Below are 22,978 nucleotides of genomic sequence, written 5' to 3'. Positions count from 1 at the left end.
TAATTGTGTATTCACAGAGGAGAAAATAAACTTCAGAACAGCTAAATGACTTGCTAATGATAGGTCTGGCTTGAATAATGAGTAATATTGGGTAGATTGGGTGGAGATAACTTACCTTAAAGTCAAATGAGTTACTGTACCACAGTATATACAGTCTTCAGTATATGGTGATATTCTTAGCAATAGGGACCATGTCTTTCTTGTGTGTTTGAACTTCAGTATTTAGTGTAGTAGGTAAATGAGTAAGGTAAGACTGAGTGCAGGGACATCTATTAGAAGGAAGATGCAAAAGTTGAGAAATGTGGTGATGTGGGTCTGGCCTGGTTAGTATTAATGGGAATTGAAAGAAAGGACTAGATGTGAGATAGATATTGTCTAGGTAAAATTAATTAGAATTTAATGACTTAATCAGATGTTGGGGGGAAAACAGAGTCTCAGTGACTCAAGGGTTTAGGTCTGAGTGATTGAAAGAAAGATGGTACCATTGAAAGAATTGAGCAAGTTGGCATGCAAGTTGGTTTCTGAGGGAAGCTACTGAGTATGATTTTTGACATAAAGATGCTTCTAAAACCAGCTTAAAGCCTTTTCTTTGTTAACAGAATTTTTTTTCTTTTTTACTTTTTAAATTTTATTTTATTTAGTTTTTTATACAGCAGGTTCTTATTAGTCATCAATTTTATACACATCAGTGTATACATGTCAATCCCAATCGCCCAGTTCATCACACCACCATCCCCACCCCCCCACGGCTTTCCCCGCTTGGTGTCCATATGTTTGTTCTATACATCTGTGTCTCAACTTCTGCCCTGCAAACCGGTTCATCTGTACCATTTTTCTAGATTCCACATATATGCCTTAATATATTTCTTTTTCTCTTTCTGACTTTCTTCACTCTGTATGACAGTCTCTAGGTCCATCCACATCTCTACAAATGACCCAATTTCGTTCCTTTTTATGCTTGAGTAATATTCCATTGTATAAGTGTACCACATCTTCTTTATCCATTCATCTGTCGATGAGCATTTAGGTTGCTTCCATGACCTGGCTATTGTCAATAGTGCTACAATGAACATTGGGGTGCGTGTGTCTTTTTGAATTATGGTTTTCTCTGGGTATATGCCCGGTAGTGGGATTGCAGGATCATATGGTAATTCTATTTTTAGTTTTTTAAGGAACCTCCATACTGTTCTCCGTAGTGGCTGTATCAATTTACATTCCCACCAACAGTGCAAGAGGGTTCCCTTTTCTCCACACACTCTCTCCAGCATTTGTTGTTTGTAGATTCTCTGATGATGTCCATTCTAACTGGTATGAGGTGATACTTCATTGTAGTTTTGATTTGCATTTCTCTAATAATTAGTGATGTTGAGCAGCTTTTCATGTGCTTCTTGGCCATCTGTATGTCTTCTTTGGAGAAATGTCTATTTAGGTCTTCTGCCCATTTTTGGATTGGGTTGTTTATTTTTTTAATATTGAGCTGCATGAGCTGTTTGTATATTTTGGAGATTAATCCTTTGTCCATTGATTCGTTTGCAAATATTTTCTCCCATTCTGAGGGTTGTCTTTTTGTCTTGTTTATGGTTTCCTTTGCTGTGCAAAAGCTTTTAAGTTTCATTAGGTCACATTTGTTTATTTTTGTTTTTATTTCCAGTACTCTAGGAGGTGGATCAAAAAAGCTCTTGCTGTGATTTATGTCAAAGAGTGTTCTTCCTATGTTTTCCTCTAAGAGTTTTATAGTGTCTGGTCTTACATTTAGGTCTCTAATCCATTTTGAGTTTATTTTTGTGTATGGTGTTAGGGAGTGTTCTGATTTCATTCTTTTACATGTAGCTGTCCAGTTTTCCCAGCACAACTTATTGAAGAGACTGTCTTTTCTCCATTGTATATCCTTGCCTCCTTTGTCATAGATTAGTTGACCATAGGTGTGTGGGTTTATCTCTGGGCTTTCTATCTTGTTCCATTGATCTATGTTTCTGTTTTTGTGCCAGTACCATATTGTCTTGATTACTCTAGCTTTGTAGTATAGTCTGAAGTCAGGGGGTCTGATTCCTCCGGCTCCGTTTTTTTCCCTCAAGACTGCTTTGGCTATTCGGGGTCTTTTGTGTCTCCATACAGATTTTAAGACTTTTTGTTCTAGTTCCATAAAAAGTGCCAATGGTAATTTGATAGGGATTGCATTGAATCTGTAGATTGCTTTGGGTAGTATACTCATTTTCACAATATTGATTCTTCCAATCCAAGAACATGGTATATCTCTCCATCTGTTTGTATCATCTTTAATTTCTTTCATCAGTGTCTTATAGTTTTCTGCATACAGGTCTTTTGTCTCCCTAGGTAGGTTTATTCCTAGGTATTTTATTCTTTTTGTGGCAAAGGTAAATGGGAGTGTTTCCTTAATTTCTCTTTCAGATTTTTCATCATTAGTGTATAGGAATGCAAGATATTTCTGTGCATTAATTTTGTACCCTACAACTTTACCAAATTCACTGATTAGCTCTAGTAGTTTTCTGGTGGCATCTTTAGGATTCTCTATGTATAGTATCATGTCATCTGCACACAATGACAGTTTTACTTCTTCTTTTCCAATTTGGGTTCCTTTTATTTCTTTTTCTTCTCTGATTGCCGTGGCTAGGACTTCCAAAGCTATGTTGAATAATAGTGGTGAGAGTGGACATCCTTGTCTTGTTCCTGATCTTCCTCCTTTTTCATTTCTAATTTTATTGATTTGAGTCCTCTCCCTCTTTTTCTTGATGAGTCTGGCTAATGGTATATCAATTTTGTTTATCTTCTCAAAGAACCAGCTTTTAGTTTTGTTGATCTTTGCTATTGTTTTCTTTGTTTCTATTTCATTTATTTCTGCTCTGATATTTATGATTTCTTTCCTTCTGCTAACTTTGGGTTTTGTATGTTCTTCTTTCTCTAGTTCCTTTAGGTGTAAGGTTAGATTGTTTATTTGAGATTTTTCTTGTTTCTTGAGGTAGGCTTGTATAGCTATAAACTTCCCTCTTAGAACTGCTTTTGCTGCATCCCATAGGTTTTGGATTGTCGTGTTTTCATTGTCATTTGTCTCTAGGTATTTTTTGATTTCCTCTTTGATTTCTTCAGTGATCTCTTGGTTATTTAGTAGTGTATTGTTTAGCCTCCATGTATTTGTCTTTTTTACGTTTTTTTCCCTGTAATTCATTTCTAATCTCATAGCATTGTGGTCAGAAAACATGCTTGATATGATTTCAATTTTCTTAAATTTACTGAGGCTTGATTTGTGACCCACGGTGTGATCTATCCTGGAGAATGTTCTGTGTGCACTTGAGAAGAAAGTATAATCTGCTGTTTTTGGATGGAATGTCCTATAAATATCAATTAAATCTATCTGGTCTATTGTGTCAGTTAAAGCATGTGTTTCCTTATTTATTTTCATTTTGGATGATCTGTTCATTGGTGTAAGTGAGGTGTTAAAGTCCCCCACTCTTACTGTGTTCCTGTCGATTTCCTCTTTTATAGCTGTTAGCAGTTGCCTTATGTATTGGGGTGCTCCTATTTTGGGTGCATATATATTTATAATTGTTACATCTTCCTCTTGGATTGATCCCTTGTTCGTTGTGTAGTGTCCTTCCTTGTCTCTTGTAACATTCTTTATTTTAAAGTCTATTTTATCTGATATGAGTATAGCTACTCCAGCTTTCTTTTGATTTCCATTTGCATGGAGTATATTACTTTCAGTCTGTATGTGTCCCTAGGTCTGAAATGGGTCTCTTGTAGACAGCATATATATGGGTTTGTTTTTGTATCCATTCAGCAAGCCTGTGTCTTTTGGTTGGAACATTTAATCCATTCACGTTTAAGGTAATTATCGATATGTATGTTCCTATGACCATGTTCTTAATTGTTTTGGGTTTGTTTTTGTAGGTCCTTTTCTTCTCTTGTGTTTCCCACTTAGAGAAGTTCCTTTAGCATTTGTTGTAGAGCTGGTTTGGTGGTGCTGAATTCTCTTAGCTTTTGCTTGTCTGTCAAGGTTTTGACTTCTTTGTTGAATCTGAATGAGATCCTTGCCAGGTAGAGTAATCTTGGTTGTAGGTTCTTCCCTTTCATCACTTTAAGTATATCATGTATATCATGATATACTTAAGTATATCACTCCCTTCTGGCTTGTAGAGTTTCTGCTGAGAAATCAGCTGTTAACCTTATGGGAGTTCCCTTGTATGTTATTTGTCGTTTTTCCCTTGCTGCTTTCAATAATTTTTCTTTGTCTTTAATTTTTGCCAATTTGATTACTATGTGTCTCGGCGTGTTTCTCCTTGGGTTTATCCTGTATGGGACTCTCTGCGCTTCCTGGACTTGGGTGGCTATTTCCTGTCCCATGTTAGGGAAGTCTTCAACTATAACCTCTTCAAATATTTTCTCTGGTCCTTCCTCTCTCTCTTCTCCTTCTGGGACCCCTATAATGCAAATGTTGTTGCATTTAATGTTGTCCCAGAGGTCTCTTAGGCTGTCTTCATTTCTTTTCATTATTTTTTCTTTATTCTGTTCCACAGCAGTGAATTCCACTATTCTGTCTTCCAGGTCACTTATCCGTTCTTCTGCCTCAGTTATTCTGCTATTGATTCCTTCTAGTGTAGTTTTCATTTCAGTTATTGTATTGTTCATCTCTGTTTGTTTGTTCTTTAATTCTTCTAGGTCTTTGTTAAACATTTCTTGCATCTTCTCAATCTTTGCCTCCATTCTTTTTCCGAGGTCCTGGATCATCTTCACTATCATTATTCTGAATTCTTTTTCTGGAAGGTTGCCTATCTCCACTTCATTTAGTTGTTTTCCTGGGGTTTTATCTTTTTCCTTCATCTGGTACATAGCCCTCTGCCTTTTCATCTTGTCTGTCTTTCTGTGAATGTGGTTTTTGTTCCACAGGCTGCAGGATTGTAGTTCTTCTTGCTTCTGTTGTCTGCCCTCTGGTGGATGAGGCTATCTAAGAGGCTTGTGCATGTTTCCTGATGGGAGGGACTGGTGGTGGGTAGAGTTGACTGTTGCTCTGGTGGGCAGAGCTCAGTAAAACTTTAATCCGCTTGACTGCTGATGGGCGGGGCTGTGTTCCCTCCCTTTTGGTTGTTTTGCCTGAGGCAACCCAACCCTGGAGCCTACCTGGGCTCTTTGGTGGGGCTAATGGCAGACTCTGGGAGGGCTCACGCCAAGGAGTACTTCCCAGAACCTCTGCTGCCAGTGTCCTTGTCCCCACAGTGAGCCACAGCCACCACCCGCCCCGCCTCTGCAGGAGACCCTCCAACACTAGCAGGTAGGTCTGGTTCAGTCTCCCCTGGGGTCACTGCTCCTTCCCCTGGGTCCCAATGGGCACACTACTTTGTGTGTGCCCTCCAGAGTGGAGTCTCTGTTTCCCCCAGTCCTGTCAAAGTCCTGCAATCAAATCCCACTAGACTTCAAAGTCTGATTCTCTAGGAATTCCTCCTCTCACTGCCGGACCCCCAGTTTGGGAAGCCTGACGTGCGGCTCAGAACCTTCACTCTAGTGGGTGGACTTCTGTGGTATAAGTGTTCTCCAGTCTGTGAGTCACCCACCCAGCAGTTATGGGATTTGATTTTACTGTGATTGCACCCCTCCTACCATCTCATTGTGGCTTCTCCTTTGTCTTTGGATGTGGGGTATCTTTTTTGGTGAGTTCCAGTGTCTTCCTGTCGATGATTGTCCAGCAGCTAGTTGTGATTCTGGTGTTCTCACAAGAGGGAGTGAGAGCACATCCTTCTACTCCGCCATCTTGGTTCAGGGCCTGTTAACAGAATTTTAGAACCAGAAGTTAATTTGCAATAATGTCCAAACATACAGGTAAGAATATGTTGGGATGAAATTTTGGAGATAGGCTAGGTCTGAAGAAGAAACTTGAAAGTTGTCTGAGTAAAGGTAGCAAATGAGCCTTGATTAAGAATGGAATCTGCAGGAAGAGAGCAGGTAGAGAGAAAACAACCAATAGTTGAGGATTGAGCATTGGTTAAGGTCACTCACTTATTGAATTGGAGGACCAAGTAGAGGTAGGAAATTAGGAGAAAGGAAGCCAGAGCAGTAGAGTATTTTAGAAACTAAAGGAGGAGAGGGCTTGCGTGGAAAGGAGGAGAGGGCTTGCGTGGTGGAAGGGCTGATGTAATTAAATATATGCAAGGAGGATAAGAACTGTGAAAAAGCCCCAGAACATGTCTGAGAAGACTTCACGGGTTGGCAGATTGATTGTAATTTCCTGAAGCCTCGGGATTTTTTTTTAAGGATTTAGTTTCCAGTGTACACATACTGGTAAACATACTATTGCACTTTTTTTTTGCTACTTTTAAAAAGATTAATGCACCACTTAATTCATTTGATAAACTGTGCGTGCTCTCTAGATTCAGATTCAGGTATACGAAATTAAATCACTCCTGAGAAAATTTGTCTTTTTTTAGATCTTGCCATTTACAGAAGTTGCTGAAGTTCAAGAGACAGAGAGTAATATATGGTATGGTATTATGTTCAAAATGTTAACATTTTTGTATTTTTTTTCAGGATTTCAAGTTAGATTCTTAAAATATACTTTCCACTATGTTTAATCATAGATGATTATGCCATTATAAAACATAGCTAATATACATCGAAAAGACCACTTTGAAAATTGCGTTTTCATTTTTCCAATATATAAATAGATTTAATCTTTTTTGACTATAAAAATAATGCATACCAATGTGGCATATTTAAACAATAAAGAAAAATATAATAAATAAAATTCTACCTTCTAGAGGTAACCACTGTTTTTATTTTGGTGGCATATGTGTGTTCATAGTGTATATCTTACATATGAAATTTCATAAAAGTGGAGTCATATCATACAAACTTCTTTATAACCTAATTTAAAAAAAAATTTATTTTACTGAAGTATAGTTGATTTACAATGTTGTGTTAATTTCTGCTGTGTAACAAAGTGATTCAGTATAACCTACTTTTAAAAGCCAATATATAATGAATGTTTTTCAGTCCCTGAGAAAAAAAACCAAACTATAATGACTACATAGTATTTTATTATGTGAATGTATTATTATTTATTTAATTCCCTGTTTTAAGTAGATTACTATAAATGATGTTATAAGTATCCTTGAACACATCTTTTAGTATACATTTGTAGTGGTGGAATTGCTGTATCAAAAATGTAACTGCTTGGCAGATCAGATCATATTCTCTAACAGCGATAAACTCTAGTCCCAGAAAAATATTCCCTTAAAATCTCTCCTGTAAAACTCAGGGATAAAATGTGCACATGTGTGTTTTGCAAACGATTGCAGGAATATGAAAAAATTCATTAAAGTGTGGAGTGATGACTCCTGTTTAAAGAACAAACAGATCTCAGCTGCATTGTATATCCCTCATTGAAGTTTCTTACTCGAAGAGCCAAAGATAGCACTAAGTAGAACATTCTTTTTTTTTTTTTTTTTTAATTTTCTGTTTTTTAAAAAATTTATTCTACTTATTTTTTTTTTTTTAAGTTTTGGCTGCACTGGGTCTGTGCTGCTGTTTGCTGGCTTTCTCTAGTTGCAGCGAGCGGGGGCTACTCTTTGTGTTGGTGTGCGGGCTTCTCACTGCGGTGGCTTCTCTTGTTGCGGAGCATGGGCTCTAGGTGCGTGGGCTTCAGTAGTTGTGGCACACGGGCTTAGTTGCTCCGCAGCATGTGGGATCTTCCTGGACCAGGGCTCAAACCCGTGTCCCCTGCATTGGCAGGTGGATTCTTAACCACTTCACCACCAGGGAAGTCCAAGCACTCTTTAGATGTTTTATATAATTCTTCTTCAGAATTGTGGCTTCCGAGAGCCCACTGAAGTAGGATTGCTTCTCTGAGTACAACTTGATCAACTGTATTGGGGGAAGAGGTGCCATCTGCTTGAAATTTTATTTTTAAGCTCCACTCATATCAGTGCTTGATAAGCTATTTGTACTTTCTCTTAAGCTCAACAGGTAAGTCAAATCAATAAAACAGGGAGGTGCCGTGCTAAAGGCAGTGAAATCAAGCTATAGACCTCATGGTTTTGTTTCTGTATTATATATATAGGGTGGCCATCTGTCCTGGATTGCTCAGGACTGAGGGGTTTCTCAGGTTGAAGGGTGTGATTATGAACTTCTACCTCTTCCTTTACATTTCTTAAAGATCACAAGTTTTATGCTAATTATAGATGGCATGGCAAATATTTAGAAGTACATTAAAGTAAAATCACATTTTTTGTATTATGCTCTTTTCCTGATATTTGTAGACTAAAATCAGTAAAGATTTAGATAATGGCTATAGTTCATGCTTTTATTTAGAGTACTGGTAGTATGCTATTGAATACTAAGTAGGAAAATTCTAAGCATGTTACTATTTTATTATTTTTCAGCTCATGCTTTCTGCCAAAGTAGAGAATTTATTTATATGATAAAAAATTTGAGATGACTGTATGGACATTGTTCAAGGGATAATTGTAAACATGATAAGTTGCTCAGAGAGAGAAAATGTTTCTGTCATATCTTAAATGCTCTTTTTCTGAACAAGCTGAGGAGAAAGTTCCTGGATTCTTTGAAATTCTAGTAGTATTTTGGTTCTCTAACAAAAGCCAAGAAGAGCGGCTAGCTTTTTATTTTTTTAAATATCTTAAAAGGTACTTGTATAGAGCATTTCCACATCAGTACTTCCACATCGTCTTTATTCATGGGTCATACTACATGGAACTGCACAAATTAGACCCAATCCTACAAGCAGTAAGAATAAGAAGTGTAGTGTGCAGTTCAGCAGTGTGTCGGAGACTTCAGTGATGTCAGTTACTTGGTAAAATTGATATGGAATCTTCAATTACTTATATCTTGTTTCCCAGTTAGCATCACTTGCAAATAATTCTGGGAGGATGATTTCACTTGCATCTCAACTTAATGCCTTTTTATCCACATCCTTCTGGGAAAGGTTTCTGAAGTGAAGCTTATTTTTCATTGTGTTTCTGCTTCTATTTGTAGTGTTTCAGCTTAATTCTTAGTTCTGTTGTTCCATTATAATATATGTTATCTGGAGGCTGTTCTTTTATCCTGTGGCATTTTTCAATCTCCTGTGATGAAGCCATTCAGATCATATACCCTAACTATCACACATACCGTAATTTATACTATTTTCTTACCAACCTAAACCTTTCCCTGTACAGGTCTGTGTGTCTAGCTTCCTACTTGACATTTTTACTTAGATGTCTGACAGGCATTTCATACTTAACCTATTCCAAACTGAGCTACAGTTGGCCCTCCATATCCGAGGGTTCTGCATCCACAGATTTAGCCAACTGCAGATGGAAAATATTTGGGGGAAAAGAATTCCAGAAAGTTCCAAAAAGCAAAACTTGGATTTGCCACATGCTATAAGCTATTTATATAGCATTTTCATTGTATTTACAACTATTTACATAGCATTTACTTTGAATTAGATATTATAAGTAATCTAGAGATGATATAAAGTATATATAGGAGGATATACATGGGTTATATACAGATACTACACCATTTTATATAAGGGACTTGAGCATCCACAGATTTTGGTATTGTGGTGGGGTGGGTGTGGGAGGTGTCTTGGAACCAGTTCTCTCTGGATACCAAGAGGTGATTGTACCTATATTTCTCCCTGTAAACTAACTTGTCGCACTGTCTTTTCCATCTCAGATTATGGCAGTTCATCCTTCCAGGTGCTCAGACTCCAACACTTGACATCATTTTGATTCCTTTTTTTCTTTTACCTCATGCTTGGCCTGTTTGGAAATCCTGTTGACCTTACCTTCAAAATATATTTAGAACTTAACTACTTCTCATCACTCTCACTGCCCCCATCTTGGTCCAAGTTTCCTTCATCTCTCCCCTAGATTATTGCAGTAACCTCTGAACTGATAATACCCTTGTCCCTCTGGTCTATTCTCAACATAGCAGTCAGAGCAGTCCTGTTAAAACATAATCATGTATGTTAGTCCTTTTCTCAGAACTATCCAGTGGCCCCCTATTTCATCCAGAATAAAACAGAAGCCTTGACTAGGTCCTATAAAGTCCTACAGTTGTTTGCTTCTTTGACTTCATCTGCTACTCTCCTACTTGCCTTGTTTCCAGCCCTCTGGCCTATTCTCCAAACACTCCAGTCTTGCTCTCCAAGTACTCTACTCTGTACTTGATCCTCCCCTCTCCCTGGAGTACTCTTCCCCTTTAAGTCCTTATGGTAAGTTTCCTCATTTTGTTCAGTCAGCTTGGTAGTGAAGCCTTCTTAGGCCACCCTATCTAAAACTTTAACTCCATCTTCCCTAACATTTTATGTCTTCATTTTCTGCTTATTTTTCCTTAGTATTTATACTATATAATATACATCAAAATTTTACTTGTTTATTATGTTATTGTTTATCTTCCCTACTAGAACATAACTACCACAAGGACAGGATTTTTGTCTGTTGTGTTCACTGCTATATTTCTCAGTGCCTAAAATGGTACCTGTCTATATAGTAGGTACTCAGTGAATATTTGGATGGATGGATGGATGATGGATCAATGATAAGAATAGACAGTGTTTACTTGGATTATTCTCCAGTGCCTCAGTCTGAGAAAAATATTGGATTAATACAATACATTCAGGTTTATATGACACCAATATGCCTGAGGATATAATGTTGAAAGCATAATTTGAAATAAATGTTCAGAAGCTGTTGTATATGCTAGGGATTATTTTCTGGGAGTAAATATATAAGGAGTACAGCTGCACAGAAGATGACATAGTGCTTTTAATCAACAAAATCTGAGAATTATATCATACAGAACTGTACAATGAAAGTGAACTTGATCTTTTATCCTAAGTAGAAGACCAGCTCAAAAGCTTCAAATGTGACTGGCCCTTGTGAAATTAAATACTCTTAACTATGTAAATATGGTTAGAATCATTGCTTTCCTTTAGGAAGTTACAGGTAAATCTAGGGAAACTGGTAATTATTCATATCAGTACAGGAAGATTTTTCTAAAAGATGTCTATGAAGGATTTGTAAAGTTTGCAATAGTTGTCTCTGTCAGGTTCCGAACTTCCTTCAGTTTTCCAATATTGTATTAGTTATTTATTGGTATATAACAAATCATCCCAAAATTAAATGGTAGAAAACAAGCATTTATTATCTTACAATTTCAGTGAGTCAGGAATTTAAGAGCAGCTTTGCTAGGTGTCTCTAGCTCAAAATCTTTCATATGGTTGCAATCAAGCTACTGGAGAGTGGGAGCTGCTGCTGAGGGGGTCAGGGGAGGCGGGAGAGTCATTTCCAAGGTCACTTAGGGTTTGTGGACAGACCTCAGTTCCTTTGCCTCATGGGCCTTTTTACAGGGTTGCCTCATGATGCAGCAGCTGGCTTTCCCCAGGATGATCTATCTAGGAGAGAGCAAGAGACCGCAAACAAGATTGAAGTCATAGTCTTATTACAGTCTAATTTTGGAAATGACATCCTTTCACCTCTGCCATTTTCTGTTCATTAGAAGTGATTCAGCAAGTCCAGTATATGCTCAAAGAGAGGGGATTATACACCAAAAAGTGGGGAATCACTGGGGCCATTTTAGAGGCTGCCTGCCACAAATACTTTAATCTCTTCCCACATGCTTGCTAGCTGTAATGGATTTGAGCACAATTATTTCGTTGTCACTAAAGCTGTATTTTTTTTTAGTTTATCTGTGAAACTGAAATCAGTTTATAGAAGAATGAATTAAAATGGACAACTAGAAAAAAATGAATAGAGCAAATGCCTTTAAAGGCATTAGAACATAATTTTAAGCGTTGTGAAATAACCATACTTTAGGGAAGTAACAGGGCCAAGATATTTTTTTTTTCCCTAGGAGACAACAGAAGCCCCAAAGCAAACAACTGCTACTTTTTTTTTTTTTTTTTTTTTTGGTCAAAACCAGTTAGGATTCCCCATTCCCTTTAAATAAGACCAAACAACAATGTCATTAGTGGTGGGAACTTTTTGTTTGTTTCTTTCTTCACTTCTGATACGTTTCCATGTTTGGTATTTGAAATGAAGGCGAGAACTAAGGACTCTGTTCCTGCCAAGGGAGACCAAAGCACTTGTCTATAGGTGACATTTAGTGTAATGCTGTTTATTAAAATAGTTAGTACACAAAGGTCAGCAGTCTTTTTCCTGTTTCTTTTAGTTGATTGCAAGTTAATCATTTAAGAATTGGATCTTCTGACTTCCTAGAGACTAGTAGCTCTAGATTATATGCTTGATATTAGTGGGTCCTAAGAAAGTTTTGTCTAACTTAATAAAATTTATTGTTCTTCTAATCAATACTCCTCTTTGTTTTTTTGCCATTTGAGAAAAAAATTTGTTCCACTTTGTTGATGTCTCTGTAAAAGCTCTTTGCACATGCTTGGCATAATATAAGCACTCAGTAAACTCCTTTCTTTATGTAGAAGAAGCAGCCTGAATTTCTATGTAGTGTTAAGTGCTTTCATGGCATGCAGAACTAATATTTAATAGTGCATGGGTGTTATATATTTTTAAGCCACTTGAATTTAAAGAATGAATAACTTTCTGGCTGTCCTTTACATTTCTAAATAATTTTTTGTCACTCCTAACCCATATCTCGAATTATAGTTGAAAGTAATTTTTCACTTGAGTAATTTTCAAAACAAAATACTTGAGTGATTTCATTTTTCTCTTTCCACCTTCATTTTCCAAAATTAAAGCAAACAGTGCCTAATCCAAGGTCTTTTTATGTGTGGAAAAGAAAATCCCTTGCGAATTATGATTATTAGAATTGATATGCATGTGCTTTCTACTTATAAACTAATGCTGTTTTCCTTGTCCTTTTGTTTCACTGCTGCTTCAATCCTGATACATTTTGCTTCTTCCTGGTTTGGATTGTATTTGTTTGCTGCTCAATTACCCTGCATTAAAAGCTTCTTGGTGATAGCAAAGATGTCCTTGGGCCATCAAGTAAGTAGCTAAAGTTTGAATGGCATGTTTGGAGACATGATAATATTTTGATGTGTACTTAGAAAAGGCATATGGTATTTCCATTTTGGTTATTGAGTCTTCTGCTTTTCTTTCCAGGCATTGAAATATAAAGTAAAGAATATAAATGATCATTCAGTACGCCTCTGTTGTCAGTGTCCATCTGAGATTGTTAGTGTTTGCATATTTACATCTTGATTATCTGAAGATGGATTATTTATTTAGCCAGTTATCTAATTCATAATTTATAAATTCAAAATTCCTAAGTTATGAATTAATACTTCTTTATAGTATCCTTTCTACAATCATCACAAAGCATAGATCAGAGTACTTTGAGGCTGGATATAGTACAACAAATTCACTGTCATATGAAAGTGAGAAATACTGTCTTATTTTGTCAGAATTTTTACATAATAGATAATTTGGTTATGAAAAGTTTTTATGTATACTTTGGCGATTTCACAAGTGACCTGTTTTATCTAGGGATTTAGAAGATACACCCTTTAAATTTATGTCCAAAAAAAATTTTTTGACCAGATGCTGTGCTAGCTTCAGGGGATACACGATGAATAAAACATGTGCCATGCCCTTAAGATCATTATATACTAGTAGGGGAGTTAGACCCATGAATACATAATTTCAAAGCTTTGTGACATATTAAAAGTCATAGAATTACTGAGGTGAATGAAACTTCAGAGATAATTTAATAAAGCATTAATTTTGTAGATGAAGAGCCTGAAGCTAAGAACTTAAATATCTAAGGAGTTAGAATTGGTTGCTAGTTCAATATGTCATCTTCTGGTTTTCAGAAATCAGAATGAAACTATCATTTTACTGAATTCAAGTCTAACCAAATAATTAAGATATTACTGCATCATAAATCAGACAAAGATTTTAACTTTATTCAAGACCAATGTGGAAATTATATCAATTTAGAATGTTTTAGTATTTATTCCTAAATAATTGACTGTTGTAAGTCAGTTCACCACTTTGGGGCTCATTTTTTTTTATTGGCTAAAGAAGGGGACTGAGCAAGATAATGGCCAAGTTTCTTCTACTTGTAAAATACTTTGGTCTAGATCAGTTGCTGTTTGTCTCTAATAATGGTTATAGTATGTTTGTGATTTTGTTTTCTGAGAAGAGAGGTAATTTAAAGTAATATGCTAAAATTCCTTTTTTATTCTAATTGCAACAATTCATAGTATTTTAAATATATTGTTTATTATACATCTAGCATTATTAGAATAGTAAAATTTAAAAGTAGAAAAAGTATACAAATCCCAAAACATCTTTATGCTTTCTTGTTCAGCCTTACTTGTGATACCTGGTAGATATTTTCAATGCATTTTTCTGTTACTTTAATTACCTCATATATTTAGATGTTGGCTCAGGTGAACTGATTGGCACTGCTGAACTTTACAAATAGAATTGCATTTTTAGAAATTTATTGTGGTTATATATTTCAAGCATATGTAAATTAAAATATACAACATATAGTAGAGATGAGATTATACTGTATTCTGCCAACTGTTAAAAGACCGAGGCTGTATAATTATTTACTGCAGACCATATATCTTTTTGAGTGAAAAGTAATTTCACATGGTACTTCATTAGGATCTGTACAATTGAATGAAAAAACTATGAAGATCATATTCAAATTACTTATGTATTTGAGAAAAGGTATACCATCTGTAAGGGGATATTTAGGATTTTCATAGAGATTTGTATGACTTTAAACAATTGCTTTACTTCTTAGTTTTCACTTAGATTAAAAGCAAACACCAGACTTTGAGGCTTATAATATTCTTCAGATTTTGTATTGATGAGTTGAATTCAGAAAGAATGGTAGTTATAGAATCATATTCTCTTAGAAGTTACAGTATGTTAATTATATTACTATTAATTATTCCAGTGTGATTAGTTTTTACCATATTTAAAAGTAATATGAATAGCAAAGTAGGTTGCTTTGCTTTACTTTGACTACAAAGTAGAACCAGGAGAGGGCACTATAATGCTAATATCTTTAGAAGGTGAGGCAGTTGATTGAATTACCAGAAACTATTTTGGAATCCTGCAGTGATTCATTGGTCAAATATCGATCCAGGCATTTAGTAAATACTTATTGTCAGTTTTATGCCAAAGGATACAAATGAAAATAAAGTCACTTCCCTTCTTGAGTTTATATGTGAATAGTCTACTATTGTGCAAATGATATAGGACATCAAAATGATTTTTATATTGTGCAGATTTTCTGTATAGTTAATGTTTGTGAATGGGGTGAGAGAAAAATTAAAAAATGCTTTCTGTTTTTTTTAAGGTAATATACTCTGTGTATTGCTATATCTACAAACCCTCTCATTTCAAGGTTATCAAAATAATAAACAGTAATACCTCAATCAATAAGGAGTTAGAAAGGGGTAAATAGAACTAAGTTTACACTTTTCCTTTTTTATATAGTGAAGTTATTCAAGACTTAGATATGTATGTCTTTCTGATGGAATACTAAAGCATACTTTAATTCTATTAGCTGTTCTTATAATGTATTTAAATTAGCCCTAAATGTACTAATACTACAAAAGAATATATGAAGCATATGTAAATTATAAAGCATAATCATACAGTGAGTACATATTGAACCTACCACTCAACTAAAGACCTTGAATCCTACAAATGCCTCATGTCTATCTATGTGCTGCTTCTCTTTCCTCTCCCTGTACCTACCTGCCCAGGGGTGATGACTAATTTGTATTTTTTTGTTTATTATTCTTTGCTTTTTCAAAAACAGATTTTTTGGGTTATTTTTAAGTTACATATGTATCACTAAGGTTTGCTAGGTTTTTAATTTTATAAGAATGGTATCATGCTGTATGTCATCTTCTCGGACATGTTTTTTGTAGTTAACATTGGATTTCCAAGATTCAGCCATGTTACTGGGTATAGATAAAGACCATCTGTTTTTAGTGCTATATACTATTCCATTATATGCCTATACCACAATATCCATATTGTTTTCAATTGATGAGTATTTAAGTTGTTTTGATTTTTGCTATTATGAACAGCGTTGCTATGAACATTCTTATTTTTGTCTCTTGGTACACACATATAAGAGTATTTCTAGGTATAAAGCTAAGAGTGGAATTTTTGGACCCATAGGATATGCTGAAATTCACTTTTATAAGATCTAAATGGTTTTCCAAAGTGCTTATATCAGTTTATATTCTGCCAGCAATGCTTAAGATGGCTCACTGATCCCATCCTTACCAGTATTTGGCATTATCAGACTTACTAATTTTTTTCAGTTTTACTGAGTGTAAAATATTTATTTCATTGTGATCTTGATTTGTTTTTTCCTGACTGCTAAAGAGGATGAAAATCTTTTTGTACATTTATTGGCCATTTGCATTTCTTCTTCCATGAACTAACTGTTCACGTTTTCCCACCATTTTTCTTTTTTTTTTAATTAAAAATTTTTTTAATTGAGGTATAATTGACATACAACATTGTATTAGTTTCAAGTGTGCAACATAATTCCATATTTGTATATATTTTGAAGTGATAACCACAATAAATCCACTTAACATCCATCACCATACATTGTTACAGAATTTTTTTTCTTATGATGACAACTTTAAGATTTACTCTCGTGATAACCTATAATGGAGAAGAATCTGAAAAAGAATATAGATAGGTAGGTAAATATCTATATACATATAGATATATAATTGAATCACTTTGCTGTACACCTGAAACATTGTAAATCAACTGTACTTCAATTTTAAAAAAGATTTACTCTCAGCAAATTTCAAATATGCAATACAGTATTATTAACTCTAGTTGCCATGCTGTACATTACATCCACATGACTTATTTATTTTATAACTGGAAGTTTGTACCTTTTGACCCATTTTGCACAACCACAACCCCATCCCCCTCTCTGGCAAACCGCCAATTTGTTATCTGTATCTGTGAGTTCAGTTTTTGTTGTTGTTCTTGGTTGTTTAGCTGCCACATATAAAGGAGATCATATGGTATTTGTCTTTCTCTGACTTAATCTCACTTAGCATAATGCTCTGAAGGGACATCCATGTTGTCACAAATGAAAAGATTTCATTCTTCCATTGATGGACACTTAGGTTGTTTCCATATCTTGGCTATTGTAAATAATGCTGCAGTGAACATGGAATGTGAATATCTTTTCAAATTAGGGTTTTCATTTTCTTTGGATAAATACCCAAAAGTGGAATTGCTGGATCATATGGTAGTTCTACATAGGTTTACTTTTTGAGGAACCTACATACTGTTTTCCATAATGGCTGCACCAATTTACATTCCCACCAACAGTGCACAAGGGTTCCCTTTTCTCCACATGCTCACCAATACTTGTTTTTTCTTGTCTTTTTGATAATAGCAATTCTAACAGGTGTGAGGTGATACCTCATTGTGGTTTTGATTTGCATTTACCTGATGATTAGTGATGTTGAGCATCTTTTCATGTACCTTTTGGCTATTGCGCTATATGAGTTCTTTATATATTTTGGATATTAACCCCTTATCAGATATGTGATTTGCAAGCATTTTATTCCATTCATTGTGTTGATGGTTTCCTTTGCTGTGCAGAAGCTTTTTAGTTTGATGTCGTTTCACTTGTTTATTTTTGCTTTTATTGCCTTTACTTTTGGTGTCAAATCTAAAAAATCATTGCCAAGACTGATGTCAGGAAGCTCACTTCTAGGGACTTCCCTGGTGGTGCAGTGGCTAAGAATCCACCTGCCAATGCAGGGGACAAGGGTTCAAGTCCTGGTCCGGGAGGATCCCACATGCCGAGGACAACTAAGCCTGTGCACCACAACTAATGAGCCTATGCTCTCGAGCCCGCGAGCCACAACTACTGAGCCCGTGTGCTGCAACTGCTGAAACCCGCGCACCTAGAGCCTGTGCTCTGCAACAAGAGAAGCCACTGCAATGAAAAACCCGTGCACCGCAATGAGAAGCCCACGCACCGCAGCGAAGAGCAGCCCCCGCTCGCCGCAACTAGAGAAAGCCTGCGTGCAGCAATGAAGGCCCAACACAGCCAAAAATAAATAAATTAAATAAATAAATAAATAAAAGAAAAAAAAGAAGGTCACTTCCAGTTTTCTTCTAGTTTTATAGTTTCAGGTCTTAAATTTGAGTCTTTAATCCATTTTGAGTTAATTTTTTTGTCAGAAAGTAAGTGGTCCAGTTTCATCCTTTTGCATGTGGCTGTCTAGTTTTCCCAACACCATTTATTAAAGAGACTGGCCTTTTCCCCATTGTATATTCTTGGCTTCTTTGTCATAAATTAATTGACCATATATGTGTAGGTTTATTTCTGGGCTCTCTATTCTGTGCCATTGATCTATGTGTCCCTCTATATGCCAATACCACAGTGTTTTGATTACTGTAGCTTTGTAATATAATTTGAGATCAGGGAGTGTGATGCCTCCAGCTTTGTTCTTCTTTCTCAAGATGGCTACTTGGGGTCTTGTGTGGTTCCACACAAATTCCATTGGAATTGTGAGAGGGATTGCATTGTCTGTAGATTGCTTTGGGTAGGATGGACATTTTAATACTATCCCTCCAATCCATAGCATGGTATATCTCTCCATTTGTGTGTGTCTTCTTCAATTTCTTTCCTCAGTGTTTTACAGTTTTCAGTGTACTGGTCTTTCACCTCCTTGGTTAAGTTTATTCTCAGGCATTCTTTTCGATGCATCTTCCCATTTTTCTTTTGCATTTTTGGCCTTTTTCTAATTGATTTATAGGATTTTTTTTTTTAACATATTCTGGATACCAACTCTTTGTTAATTATATGTGTTGCAAATATTTTCTCTTGTTTTTTGTCGATTTCTTTATATCTTTTGGTTAGATTAATTCTTAATTTTTTTTCCTTTCTTTTTTGGTTAGTGCTTTGTTGTGTCTTTTTTTTAATTTTTGAATTTAATTTTATTTATTTTTTTATACTGCAGGTTCTTATTAGTCACCAATTTTATACGCATCAGTGTATACATGTCAATCCCAATCGCCCAGTTCATCACACCACCATCCCCACCCCCTCACGGCTTTCCCCCCTTGGTGTCCATACGTTTGTCCTCTACGTCTGTGTCTCAATTTCTGCCCTGCAAACCATTTCATCTGTACCATTTTTCTAGGTTCCACATATATGTGTTAATATAAGATATTTGTTTTTCTCTTTCTGACTTACTTCACTCTGTATGACAGTCTCTAGATCCATCCACATCTCAACAAATGACCCAATTTCATTCCTTTTTATGGCTGAGTAATATTCCATTGTATATATGTACCACATCTTCTTTATCCATTCATCTGTTGATGGGCATTTAGGTTGCTTCCATGACCTGGCTGTTGTAAATAGTGCTGCAATGAACATTGGGGTGCATGTGTCTTTTTGAATTATGGTTTTCTCTGGGTATATGCCCAGTAGTGGGATTGCTGGATCATATGGTAATTCTATTTTTAGTTTTTTAAGGAACCTCCATACTGTTCTCCATAGTGGCTGTATCAATTTACATTCCCACCAACAGTGCAAGAGGGTTCCCTTTTCTCCACACCCTCTCCAGCATTTGTTGTTTGTAGATTTTCTGATGAAGCCCATTCTAACTGATGTGAGGTGATACCTCATTGTAGTTTTGATTTGCATTTCTCTAATAATTAGTGATGTTGAGCAGCTTTTCATATGCTTCTTGGCCGTCTGTATGTCTTCTTTGGAGAAATGTCTATTTAGGTCTTCTGCCCATTTTTGGATTGGGTTTTTGTTTGTTTAATATTGAGCTGCATGAGCTGTTTATATATTTTGGAGATTAATCCTTTGTCCGTTGATTGGTTTGCAAATATTTTCTCCCATTCTGAGGGTTGTCTTTTTGTCTTGTTTATGGTTTCCTTTGCTGTGCAAAAGCTTTTAAGTTTAATTAGGTTCCATTTGTTTATTTTTGTTTTTATTTCCATTACCCTAGGAGGTGGATCAACAAAGATCTTGCTGTGATTTATGTCAAAGAGTGTTCTTCCTCTGTTTTCCTCTAAGAGTTTTACAGTGTCCGGTCTTAGATTTAGGTCTCTAATCCATTTTGAGTTTATTTTTGTGTATGGTTTTAGGGAGTGTTCTAATTTCATTGTTTTACATGTAGCTGTCCAGTTTTCCCAGCACGACTTATTGAAGAGACTGTCTTTTCTCCATTGTATATCCTTGCCTCCTTTGTCATAGATTATTTGACCATAGGTGCATGGGTTTTAAAGGAATCATTTCCTACCCCAAATTTATAAAGATATTCTCTTAAATTTTCTTTAAAAAGTTTTCAAGTTTTGCTTTTTGCATTTATGTTTTTAATTTCATAAAAAATTTTCTTTGTGTGTGGTATGAGAGTGGGACCTATTTTTCCAACATGGGTGACCAATTTTCCTAGTATCAATATTATTAATTGCATAGTCTTCCTACCTCTAGCATATATACACACTCCACATATGCATGGGTTTGTCTCAGAGAGCTCTCTGTTAAGGTCTTTAGATCAATTTGTCTCTCTCTATATCAGTACCATACATTTTAAATTTCAGTAATAATTTTTAGGTATTAAATGGATATTGGATTTAGTAACTGAATAAGTCACCATATACTTTATGATAATGAAGTTTCATAAAAATATAAAATTTGTTGATTTGATTCCTTCAACAAAATTCTTTTGAACACCTTCAGTATGCCAGAATCGCACTGGGACTTGAGGATTTATGGAAAAATAAGGCAGACAAAACTCCCTTCTCATGGAATTTATGGTCTCATGTAGAAGGCAGGTAATAGACAAATAAATGATATAATTTCAGGTACTGATAAGAGCTACAGTGAAAATCAGGTAGGGTAACGTGACAGAATATAATTGTGGTAGAATGGGCACTAACCAAAACAAAAAAAACTCAAAACCAGAATTGATAAATTGTATTCTATTAAAATTAGGAACTGACTTATCAAAAAACACAATGAGGGGCTTTTCTAAAGAGATGACATTGGAACACAGACAACAAATGATGAGAGTGGTCAATAATATGAAGATCTGGGGTAGAAGTATTCCAGGTAGAAGGGAAAAAAGATATAAGGGCTGCGACTGGGGCAAGATGGCATGTTTGAGGAATACCAAGAAGGCCATTATGGCTGGAACCAAGTGAATAAAGAGGAGAATAGTAGAGAATGAGGTTGGAAAGATAAGCAAGGGCCAGACTGTTGAATCTTTAGGCCATGGAATTTATTGCAAATATAATGGAAAGCCGTTGTGGATATTTCTGCTTAATACAAATCTGATCTATGGTTTACAAAGATTACTCAGGCTTCTGTATAGAGAATGAACTCTACACAAGGCAGGGAGCAAGATGCTAAGTCTGGAGACTAAGTAGAAATCTGCTGCTGTGATAATGGTGGTAATGGTGGCTTGGAACAGGGTGGTAGTTGTGGAAGTGAGGAGAAGTAGGAGGATTCCAGATAAATTTTGAAGATAGAGTATAAAGATCTCACAGATGAATTGGATATGAAATGTGAAAGAAAGAGAAAAATCGAAGAATACATCTAAGGTTTTTGGCCTAAGAAAGTGGGGGAGGGGAATAGTGATTCCATTAACAGATGGGAGAGAGGCAGGTTTGGAGGATAAGGAAAGGCAAGAACGGTTCTGGATAAATTTGAGATGTCTGTAAAATAATAGAGGTGATTATAAGGCAGGTAGTTGGATATGTGAGTTCTTGAGTTTAAGAGGAGGTAAAAATTAGTAGTCATCAGTGTAAGGATTCTTTTTTATGGACTTGATGGGAAAATAAATTTTTTATATCTTTACTTGGATGATAAGTGAAAGTATTTTTGAATTTTTACTTTAAAATTTAAGGAGCTAAAATGTAATTTTGATAACTTTAGCACAATTTGAAAACATGTTAAAGCAATTCGATTTAAAAGATAAGGTGGGGGCTTCCCAGGTGGCGCAGTGGTTGAGAATCCGCCTGCCAATGCAGGGGACACAGGTTCGAGCCCTGGTCTGGGAAGATCCCACATGCCGCGGAGCAACTGGGCCCGTGAGCCAGAATTACTGAGCCTGCGCGTCTGGAGCCTGTGCTCTGCAGCAAGAGAGGCCACGATAGTGAGAGGCCCGCGCACCGCGATGAAGAGTGGCCCCTGCTTGCCGCAACTAGAGAAAGCCCTCGCACAGAAACGAAGACCCAACACAGCCATAAATAAATAAATAAATAAAATTTAAAAAAAAAAAAGATAAGGTGATTAAAAATGTGAATATTAAGTTCTCATTAAGTTTAAAATTACATCTAGACTGAAGACAGAATCATCCTCTCTCAAGATAAAACTAAAGTTTTCATAGACTGAAAAGCACAGTTATATAAAATGAAAGGATGGAGATCCTGGGGCACTGTGGACTTGCTCATGATTTGCCCTACTCCTTCAATGAGTATTTTTCTCTTTTCTGTCCTCTCTGGAACTGGGCATTGCTCTCCTCTATTAGTAGCTTGGTCAAATGGGTGAACAGCAGCCTTAAACACTAGATTGATTGTTGGGGCAGCAAGCTTTCGAGACCAGACTTTAAACCAAATGGTCCTAAGTTAGAATCTTACCTTTATTACTTAGTCTTAGGCAAGACAATCTCTGAACCTAAAGTTTCTCCATCTCTAAAATAAGAATCACATCTACTTTCCATGAAAATTAGAAATTAGAGTAGAAATTCTAACCATTTTATACTGCTATTAATTTGTATTTTTTTCTCATTACTAATGAGGTTGACTATCTTTTCATGTGTTTACTGACCATTTGTATTTCTTCTGTGAAATGACGTTGTCTATTGCTTACTGCTCTATTGGCAAATATATAGAGTTAATAACACAATGAAAGGTTGACAGTAAACCTTGGAGTACTTTCATTATCAGAATATGTACTTTCATTTTTATGAGGTCTATAATTTGTATAATTTGACTCATAC

General features: G+C 35.8%; 1 protein-coding gene across 5 annotated transcripts in view; it reads left to right on the top strand.

The window, feature by feature from the left end:
* The window catches only part of OSBPL8 (oxysterol binding protein like 8), a 198,125-nt gene that overhangs the window by 80,217 nt on the left and 94,930 nt on the right, over positions 1-22,978 (top strand). The window contains exon 3 of one of the 5 annotated variants that reach the window (XM_059936549.1): positions 12,935-12,971. The exons of 3 other annotated variants lie outside the window; for them this stretch is intronic. In XM_059936549.1, the coding sequence (XP_059792532.1) occupies positions 12,935-12,971 (37 nt within the window). Of the gene's footprint in view, positions 1-6,467; positions 6,488-12,934; positions 12,972-22,978 lie in introns of those variants that run through there. One more of the 5 variants, XM_059936552.1, reaches the window with a different exon arrangement.

This window comes from Balaenoptera ricei, chromosome 10 (genome assembly GCF_028023285.1).
Source record: "Balaenoptera ricei isolate mBalRic1 chromosome 10, mBalRic1.hap2, whole genome shotgun sequence".
Lineage (NCBI taxonomy): Eukaryota > Metazoa > Chordata > Mammalia > Artiodactyla > Balaenopteridae > Balaenoptera > Balaenoptera ricei.
The sequence above is the reverse complement of the archived record's forward strand: the minus strand, read 5'-3'. Positions and strand labels throughout refer to the sequence as shown.